The sequence below is a fragment of the Microchirus variegatus genome, assembly GCF_963457635.1.
Source record: "Microchirus variegatus genome assembly, chromosome: 9".
NCBI lineage: Eukaryota > Metazoa > Chordata > Actinopteri > Pleuronectiformes > Soleidae > Microchirus > Microchirus variegatus.
This window is the reverse complement of record NC_139810.1, coordinates 5062582-5073485: the sequence shown is the minus strand read 5'-3', so window position 1 is coordinate 5073485 and position 10904 is coordinate 5062582. Positions and strand designations below refer to the sequence as shown.

Sequence of the window (10904 nt, the reverse complement as noted above, 5' to 3'; positions counted from 1 at the left end):
GCTCTGCTAGTCTATTATGTGTCATTGAGCAAGACACTTAACCCCATTTTGAAGCGTGTGCAGCCAGCGTGAGCAGCTCATCAATATCAGAAAAGCTCTATATGATATAATATAATATAACGTATAATACATACAGACCATAATACCAACTCTTAATAACTCTTAGTAACAAGCAACCAAGATATTTAGAGGAAATGTAGTGGAGTAAAAGTTGTTAGAAATATAAATAACAATGTACATGTACACAAATGTTGTACTTAAGTATACAACACTGTGAATAATAAACATGTATTTCACACAAGTCGAAAATCCCAATTCATTGTGGGAGGGATTTAACAGTAAAATTGGACATAAAAATTTTATATTTTTTGTTGTGTTCTCTGATACTTTCACAATTGAGCCCTCAGCATGTTCAAAGGTTTTAAATAGTTTTATATACAATATATATAAACAGAATTTCCTTGCTCACTGGTGATCAAAGTATATCAATCTATTCTTCAACAATATGTTTTTATTATAATGTCAATACACAACTATTTTATATTAAGGCACAATCATTAAATATTACAAACACTTTTCCATGCAAAATCACATTAATATTTTTATTATTCATATTAATACGAAGTAATTTCCCATCGAAGTCATCTTCGTCTCAAATTTAATAGATTCGACACGTTAAAGGGTATTATTATTACAATTATTATTATTATCAAGCGTTTTTATACGGCGGCTGAGCCTTGCGACATTTCCGGTTATTGCCTCGCCGTGTTGCTTTACGACACTTGTGACAAACCAGAAGTGTCAACCGCTGGCCGCAGCTCCTGGGGACACGGGTGATTTTTGTTGCGGTTCCCGGAGAAAACAAACATTAAACGACACGGATATGTGACGCCGTGAAGTCGGTCACACTCCGCCGGCGAAGGATACGACTGTGACCACGATGCGGGGAAGAACGACCGCTTTCAGGCAGCTTTCGTTCGCGGCCCTAGCCACTGAGCTAAGCTAACTCACCCGGAAGCTGGTTACCAAATCCTGTTTTTGTGGCTTTAACTGCCCATGGAACATGATTTGAGAGTGACTTGACTTCAATGTGACGTGTTTGGACTTTGATCCTGAGCAGCGTGGGTGCAGTGTTGACTCGCGGACGCGTAGCTGCAGTTTCCCTGACGTGAAGCTATAATGTGGCTCCAGCAGAGACTGAAGGGGCTGCCGGGCTTGTTGTCGAGCAGCTGGGCGAGACGGCTCACCATCGGGCTGCTGCTCTTCCTCATCTTCTACTGGTACCTGGGGGCGGAGCGCAGGTGGACGCTCTTCAGCAGCTCGGCCATGTCCGGCGGGGCGGCTGGACAGTGTCTGCAGGCTGAAATCCACAGGTGGAAGTCCCTGGTGGAGCGAGGAGAGGCGATCTACAGCACGCCTCAGGAACAGCTAGTCACACCGTTTGTATCAGGTAATGGACACATTCTGCTCGACATTGACTCGAACAAACTGTGGGTGGCCTCGTCCTCGCAGCCCGGCATGGCCCCGGTCCACCAGACAGAGTTTTCCCCAAGAATCAGTGTGCATCCGGAGGGGAATCGAGCCGAGGCCCAGGCCAGCATCCTGTTGTTCAGGAAAGGATCGGTGCTGTCAGTCCGCTGTGTGCTGCAGTCAGCCCGGGACTGTGTCACCATCAGAGAGGAGTTCATGGCGCACAGGAGCAGAGCCAACGTCTACCTGCAGAGGATCCACATCAACAACCCGTCTGACAGAGCCGCCTCGCTGGACGTTTCTTCTGACAATCCCACCTTCGGCAGCAAGTTCTCCACCACTGTGGAGAAACTGGAGGACACAGAGATCCTGCTCTCCGCCGGCAGAGTGCCCGTGGAGAGTAACCGCATAGTGCTGGTGGTGGTGGTGACCAAAAAGGTGAGCAGCAGGATTCAGGTCAGTGCGAAGTCAGAGTACACGGACAACATCCTGTCAGTGGTGTGGACCTCGCAGCCGATCGAGTCTTCCAAGCTGGAGGAGACCTTCAGTTCCCTCAGAGAAGGAGCCAAGAAGGAAATGGGGGAGCTGCTCAGCACCAGTGTGGATGATCTGGTGGCGGATCACCAGCAGGCCTGGATGGATCTCTTTATTTCAGGTGAGTTGAAGCTCATAACCCCCTGGTGGTTTCCTCCCCTACACATCTCCACCTTCACTGTTTCCAAGTGCAAAGTGATTTTTAACTTAGTTGTGCAGATATGATACTTTTTCTTCTGATTAGAGCTGCAACGATTATTTTCATGAATCGATTCATCTGTCGATTGTTTTCTCGATGAATTGTTTGGTCCATAAAATGTCAGAAAATGTTTAAAAAACGTTGATCAAACCTGGAAAAGACGATGTTCTCCAATGTCTTGTTTTGTCCACGAACCAAAATGATTCAGTTTTAATGATTTCTTTGTTATGTGGAGTAAAAGAAACAAAGAAAATATTCACATTTAAGAAGCAAAAACAATCAGAAGTCTTGTTTCAATCATGAACAAACTGAATAATCGCTTATCAAAATAGTTGACGAATAATTTAGTTTAGTAATCGATTAATAATCGATAATCAGCTCTACACTACTAGGCCTGCAACGAATAATTTATAAATAAATTAAATCGTCAACTATTTTGATCATGGTTTCAATGTTTTGTTTTTTTTCTAACAATTAAAACAAGCTCTCTGAGTTTTCAGCTCCTTAAATGTGAATATCTTCTGTTTTCTTTGCGCCACATAACAAAGAAAACCTTTAGAACTGAATGATTGTGGTTCTTGGACAACATAAGATGTGTGAGAAAGGTATTAATCGACAGATTCATTCATAGTTACAGCCCTAGAAAACACACACAAACATACACAGATCCCAGGGGACTTTAAATACAACTAAGCATTCAAGTCCACAGTCAGACACGGTACGGTGTCTATGAATGGGCATGATTTATCACTGCACCATGTCCATGTCGCAGCAGTCGTGTCCAGGAATCTCAAAGTTCTCGTGCAATCTTTTTAACAGCACGCACTAATCAGAAATAAGACCACATGCATAACATCGTCGATTGAGAGCCGTATTAGACGGCGTCTGCTGCTGCAGCTGCTGCGCCCGGTCTATGCAGGAAGTACTGAACACCGCAAGATCTGTTTGAACAGGCGACCGTCAGGCAGGCCAACAACAGTCGGTTCAACAGGTTCATGCTCTGTGCAATAATAGTCACCTCAAACAGGCGTTCATCAATCTGTCAATCAAAGCCAAACACGAGGGAGGAGGGAAAATAAAGGTGATTGTTCTCTATGTATGGACGATGTGGGTGTGTATGTTCATCGCTATGTAGGTGTGTATTTTTATGCAATACATGCATCGCATGTACACTGCCGTTCAAAAGTGTGGGGTCAGACCTATGCCTGATATTAACCGAGTAGAGCCAAGTAGTGTATAACTGTATAATAGGATGTAGTAATCTGCAGTCTCACTATTAGTTGTCACTAATTCTTAGCTTTTAAAGGGGACATATGATGCAAAATCAACTTTTTAATCATTTTAATCCTTATATTTGGGACTCTTGAGGCCCTATGAGTCAGCAAAGTGTGAAAAAAGATGACTCAGTCATGTTTTTGTGGTCCTCCTCAGTCTAAGTACAGGAGATAAAACACACCATGTTGACTTCCGCACTCATTGCTACGTCACAATGAGACATTCCTGGAATTGTTGTCTCATGGAGCTCCGCTTTGTCCCTAAAAAACACGAGAGTGCAGGCGAGGGCAGTAGTATCTGGAAGAGCGGAAGTCTGGGAAGTGTTCTATTCTTGGCTGCACAGTGCAGCACAGAGTTCTACACAAACTTCCAGCCTCAGAGGATTTACATTTTATATATGAGGCAGTGTGTCTGTTAGCCTCAGTGACATGCTGTTTCCTGTGTCTCATTTGCATATTTAAAGAGACAGGCACTCAAAAGAGAGAGTTCTGAACAGGGCTGTTTTGGCAGAGTGATTGAACTGCTGTGGTGCTTCATCCTTAAGCTATTTTGACCAAAGCATGTCACAGACATGTTCATTAGGACACCAGAGAAATAGGGTGTAACATGTCTACTTTAAGATAATGTTCCTGTCAAACTGTCACTCACTCCTCCTGCTTCTTGGCTCATTCAGGTGTTGAAATGCGGAAGATCACAGACTCCCACACGCCGTCGAGCCGCACAGTGAACACCACCCTCTACTACATCCTCTCCTCGTCCACTGCTCCGCTGCTCGACCACAGGCTGCTCACCGACGAGCGCGCTCGCCTCGAGTCCAGCCTCAACTACGCCGACCACTGCTTCAGCGGCCACGCCACCATGCACGCCGAGAACCTGTGGCCCGAGCGCGTGAGCAGCACGGCGCAGATCCTGCAGCTCGTCACGCTGTGGACGCTGACTCTGCAGAAGAGAGGCTGCAAGGTGCTGGTGGCGGCGGGGGCCCACGGAGCCATGCAGGGCATGGTGCTCAGCTTCGGCGGCCTCCAGTTCACGGAAAACCACCTTCAGTTCCAGGCCGACCCGGACGTGCTGCACAACAGCTACGCCCTGAGAGGGATCCACTACAACCAGGACCTGATCAGCCTGGCCGTGCTGCTGGACACCGACGGGAAGCCCTTCCTGCACGTGTCGGTGAAGCAGCAGGAGCAGCAGGTGAAGCTGTACGCCTGCGAGGCGGGCTGCCTCAACGAGCCCGTGGAGCTGACGTCGGAGGTCAAAGGTCACACCTTCCCGGTGATGGTGACTCAGCCGATCACGCCGCTGCTCTACATCTCCACGGACCTGCGGCACCTGCAGGACCTGCGCCACACGCTGCACCTCAAGGCCATCCTGGCCCACGAGGAGCACATGGCGAACAGATACCCGGGCCTGCCCTTCCTCTTCTGGTTCAGCGTGGCCTCGCTCATAACGCTCTTCCACCTTTTCCTCTTCAAGGTCATATACAACGAGTACTGTGGCCCCGGGGCCAAGCCCCTCTTCAGGAGCAAGGTATAAACAGAGGTGAACTGAAACTAGAGAAACTGCGAACTGATCAACTCTGCTCATTATTATTGTTTTTTTAACTTGTGTGTGGTGGCGAAGGTTATTCACTCTCTCTCTCTTTCTGGGTTGGTTTTCTCAGTTTCGACTGTCTCTTGGTGAGTGAGCTTTACCCCCCCCCTTACCCCCCATGTCGAGTGAGCGTGGAGTGGGTCGGCACAGAAAGCCTTACACACCTCGCCTTCCCTCTCTCACAAAACATGGTCTTAGTTCAGTGTTTTTCCACCGCGACTCTTTCCTCTAAAGGACCAGTGAGCAGTGAAGAGTGATAATCACAGTAGAATAGCAGTTACAAGTAACCATCTGGTCTGTGACATCATTTAGTAGAGCGTCTTTTTCATTGCATCGCACAAAATTAAGCACAAGAGTTAAAAAAAAAAAAAAAAATCACGTTAGGAGTTGATTGTTTCACTATTTTGTTGTTGTTTTTTTGAGTTGAGTTGAGATTAATCCTGCGTTGAAACAGAATTCTCATGTCTTAAAAGTACGCCAACAGTTAACTCGCGTAAACGCATGACGCATTTCCTTGACGACTGGCCGGACAAATACGCGTGACGTCATGTTTACGTGCCGCAGCACCGGAGTCCAGGCGCCGTTTACCAGTTAGCTCCGTTAGCGCCGTTAACTCCTTTAGCGTCACTAGCGCGCGCTACAGTCGAACTGGAGCGGTCTGTTTAGCACGTTAACGGATGGCATGTTTCCATGACGACGGACCGGAAAAAGACGTACGTGACGTCATGTTCACATGCCGCGGCACCGGAGTCCAGGCACCATTTACCAGTTAGCTCCTTTAGCGCCGTTAGTGCGCCTACAGTGGATCTGGAGCGGTCTGTTTATGAAACGAAAAGAGCAGCGCTACAAATAAGCAGCGTACCTGTGTACTGCGTATGTGTGCCTCTGTTTTTAAAGTTTAGCGTTACTTTACAGACTCATTTTAACAATCGGGAGTCGCGTAAACATGACGTCACGCGCGTCTTTTTCCCGGTCAGTCGTCATGGAAACGCGCTAACGTTGGCGCGGTTAGCGTTGCCCAGCACTACTTAAAAGGAACGTACGCGCAAGTCAGATAAGCTTCACCAAATGTAATCCATTACAAAAAGCATGAGTGCTTTTATTTTGAAAAAGAAGAAGATTGTAGCTCTGTCAAAAAATATGAATTATTTTGTTAATCTGTTGACAAATGACTAATCGAATCGCGTTTATTTTAAGCGTCACATCACACTCGCTGCGATGGACGACGAAACCAAAAACACATTTTCCTCTGAGCTGATTTTCACACTCTGACTGACAAACACCTGTGCGACTGTGAACGTCTGCTTACATCAGCAGAGTCGGAGTCACACAAAGCCACATGATCTTATAGTAATGAGCCCGTAAAAGTGATCGTAAAGTTTCTTTGAACTGTGAAGCGCTTACGTTAACAGCTGACTGTGCTCTGTGCAACAACTCGAGTGTCTATGTTCACCTATTTATTTCACAGGAAACTGAGGGCTTTGTAATGTCACAGTCTGCCCACCAGTCCACTGAGAAAATCTGCGTTTTTTTAGTTGCTGTGACACATAGTCGAGCAGATTATTGCATTTTTTAAGTGGAAAGAAGCCCCAAATTTTGACTGAATTAGCCACATTAATTATTATAATTCTTTTTTTAAAGATGGCTGCCATTTCCAACCATCTTTTACATCAACATTTCATTTTTCATTGCCGATTTCAGTGATTTTGGCGTCAAATGATCGGTAAAAATTCTAATTTCTTAATCAGAAATCCTTTTTATATTTCTTCTCAAAATTCTGACTTTAAATTCAGGATTCTGACTATTCTCAGAATTATGACTTTAAAACTCAGAATTATGACTTTAAATTCAGGGTTCTGACTTTATTCTCAGAAGTTTGACTTTAAAACTCAACATTCGGGCTTTATTCTTAGAATTCTGACTTAAAACTCAGAATTATGACTTTAAAACTCAGAATTCTGGCTTTATTCTCAGAATTCTGCCTTTATTCTCAGAATTATGACTTTATTCTCAGAATTATGACTTTAAAACTCAGAATTATGACTTTATTCTTAGAATTATGACGTTATACTTAGAATTATGACTTAAAACTCAGAATTATGACTTAAAACTCAGAATTATGACTTTAAAACTCAGAATTCTGGCTTTATTCTCAGATTTATGACTTTAAAACTCAGAATTATGACTTTTAAACTCAGAATTATGACTTTATTCTCAGAATTATGACTTTAAAACTCAGAATTCTGGCTTTATTCTCAAAATTCTGGCTTTATTCTCAGAATTATGACTTTAAAACTCAGAATTCTGGCTTTATTCTCAGAATTATGACTTTAAAACTCAGAATTATGACTTTAAAACTCAGAATTATGACTTTATTCTTAGAATTATGACGTTATACTTAGAATTATGACTTAAAACTCAGAATTATGACTTAAAACTCAGAGTTATGACTTTAAAACTCAGAATTATGACTTTAAAACTCAGAATTATGACTTTATTCTCAGAATTATGACTTTAAAACTCAGAATTATGACTTTAAAACTCAGAATTATGACTTTAAAACTCAGAATTATGACTTTATTCTTAGAATTATGACGTTATACTTAGAATTATGACTTAAAACTCAGAATTATGACATAAAACTCAGAATTATGACTTTAAAACTCAGAATTCTGGCTTTATTCTCAGATTTATGACTTTAAAACTCAGAATTATGACTTTAAAACTCAGAATTATGACTTTATTCTCAGAATTATGACTTTAAAACTCAGAATTCTGGCTTTATTCTCAGATTTATGACTTTAAAACTCAGAATTATCACTTTAAAACTCAGAATTATGACTTTATTCTCAGAATTATGACTTTAAAACTCAGAATTATGACTTTAAAACTCAGAATTATGACTTTATTCTTAGAATTATGACGTTATACTTAGAATTATGACTTTAAAACTCAGAATTATGACTTTAAAACTCAGAATTCTGGCTTTATTCTCAGAATTATTACTTTTTATATCTCTTTCTACCATTTACTTTATATTATCTAAAATAATGTAGAAAATATGCACAAACACAACATTATTCCAGCAAAAATACTCACTACTGTACACATCATTTGTACAGCATGGCATACAACAAAGAAAAGGTATATTATTAGAACCTGAACATCACAATCAATGTACATTTCTCACATTCACATCTATAATGTGAAGCTAAATGTTCCTCTTGTCACGGATCAGCCCAGAGGAAATGATCCAGCATTTGATCCGACAGTAGTTCCTGAATAGATTTCAGTGTAGCGGCGTGGTGCACGTGTGCTAACATGAACCCGTGTTGAGTTGCTTGACACTTGGTGAAGGTTTGATTTTTTTCCCTGAAACTTTTCTGCTCTTCACTCACTTTTTATTTTTCCCTTCCTTGCCTTTTGATGATGTTTTATATTGAAACACTCAATTAAATTAACATTGGATCTATAGGTTTGGCTTTGGCTCTTCAGTGTTCAGTCACAGATCCCTCAGCATGTCTTTGTTATCACCACACTATTCTTTACTCCCCCTGGGCACCAGTGCAAATGTACGGAAGAGGATTAGGGCCACTCAGGAAAAAATACTTGAGTTCTAAGTTTACACTCAAAATTCTGACTTTAAAACTCAGAATTATGACTTTAAAACTCAAAATTATGACTTTGTTCTTAGAATTATGACTTTAAACTCAGAATTATGACTTTAAAACTCAAAATTATGACTTTATTCTTAGAATTCTGACTTTAAACTCAGACTTCTGACTTTAAAACTCAACATTATGACTTTATTCTTAGAATTCTGACTTTAAACTCAGAATTATGACTTAAAACTCAGAATTATGACTTTAAAACTCACAATTATGACTTTAAAACTCAAAATTATGACTCTATTCTTAGAATTATGACTTTAAACTCAGAATTATGACTTTAGAACTCAGAATTATGACTTTAAAACTCAGAATTATGATTTTATTCTTAGAATTATGACTTTAAACTTAGAATTAAGACTTTAGAACTCAGAACTATGACTTTAAAACTCAGGATTGTGACGTTATTCTCAGAATTATGACTTCAAAACTCAAAATTCTGACTTTAAAACTCAGAATTGTGACTTTAAACTCAGGCTTCTAACTTTAAACTCAGAATTATGACTTAATTGTCAGAATTCTAGAATTCTGAGTATAAAGTCAGAACTCGAATATTTTTTTCCTGAGTGACGCTAACTCTTCCGTACGAACGAGTCGGGGTGTTGGTGTTAGTCGGTTAACGAAGCTGGTCATCCCTTCTAACTCCGCCCCCCCCTCTGACTTCAGCAGGTTGCCAGCAAAAGTGAGGATGCCTGCTGCGACACCGGCGACGCCGCTCGCACACAGTCGACGTGTAGCGGCGGCTCAGCCTGAGCTTGATTGGGCAGCATGATGGCAGATGGTAGCATGGGTGTGCTGGTGCTCAGAGGTCAGAGGTCGCAGTCACGCGTTGTCGTCGACGCGTCGCAGCTTGTACTGGCTGCTTATTTTTTTTTTTTTTTTTAAATAGAGTGACATCTGCTGGTGAGAAGCAGCAGAGGCACGAGGTTATCGCTGCCCGCCGACAGCACAGACTGTAAGTACTTAAAGCTCCAGTGCGTAACTACGTCGTCTATATACACTACCGTTCAAAAGTTTGGGGTCACCTATACAATCTTTTATTCAAAATAACTGCTTTCAGCTGTGCTAACATAATCGCACAAGAGTTTTCAAATCATCCAATAGCCTTCTAACGCGATTAACAAACACAATGTACCATTAGAACACTGGAACAATGTATAGAGTGATTCATTTAATGTTATATTCATTGAAAAAAAGTGTTTTTCCTTCAAAAATAAGGACATTTCTAAGTGACCCCAAACTTTTGAACGATGGTGTAACGCAAAAGTTATTGCGACTTAAAACAAAAATCTTGGACTCCGTACAAATACATATATTTATTCCAGGTCTTTGCATTTTTAATCACACGCCTCTCAGGCGCAGCTGTCTCGCTTTACTCGCGCTCTTGTTATTCTGCTGCCTCGCTTCCGCGTAGTCACGAGGAAAAAACAAATCGCTTCCTGTGTGCAGTGCTTGGGATTTTTATACTCCACCATCATCATCGTCGTCGTCATCAGCTGATTGACAGTGGCCAGAATGTGCGGGACATTCGTTTACATATTTAAAAAGTTTTTGCACTACAGCTTTGGGTTCTGTGATTCTCAGTTTAAAAAAAACGCTGCGTCGCATTTGGGACTAGCTTCACTTCACGGTCGTTACAGATTTGGAAAAGACTTGGGAGTCTTAACGATAAGCGAGTCATCAGCGGACGACTGAAGGACGTTTGACAACTTGTCAAACCAATGTCTGCGCGACTTCCTGTGTCTTAGTCTTCTGACGCTATTTTCCTCTTGTCCCGCCTACTCTTTTTCATTGGCTGTTGGCAATATGTGTTTGCAATTGGGTCGGTGCGCACGACCCGACTTGTGTCCAGTCAGCTCAAATTAAATTTTGGACATTTTTTTTACCATTTTTCCAATTTTGGACGACCTAACCTATGAATTTTTGTCAAATTTTGGACAATTTTTTTTTGACTGTTTTGTCAATTTTTTGACCATTTTTGTCAACTTTTGGACAATTTTTTTTTTTTACTTTTTTGTCCAATTTTGGACGTTTTCTATTTTTGACCTTTTTTGTAAAAATTTTGACTTGTTTTGTCACATTTTGTTAATTTTTTAAAACGTTTTTGTCAACTTTTTTTTGACAAATTTTGGACAAAACAATGTTTTAGTCAACATTTGGATGACATA

The 10904-nt window shown here is 41.5% G+C and overlaps 1 protein-coding gene across 1 annotated transcript; it reads left to right on the top strand.

The window, feature by feature from the left end:
* Positions 1–1179: 1179 nt before the first annotated feature.
* Positions 1180–5296, top strand: kiaa2013 (KIAA2013 ortholog; the record flags this gene model as incomplete). Its single annotated transcript, XM_083895239.1, has 2 exons — positions 1180–2125; positions 4152–5296. The coding sequence occupies 2 exons, from the start codon at positions 1180–1182 to the stop codon at positions 5009–5011; spliced, it is 1806 nt and encodes a 601-aa protein (XP_083751365.1). The 3' UTR covers positions 5012–5296.
* Positions 5297–10904: the final 5608 nt, after the last annotated feature.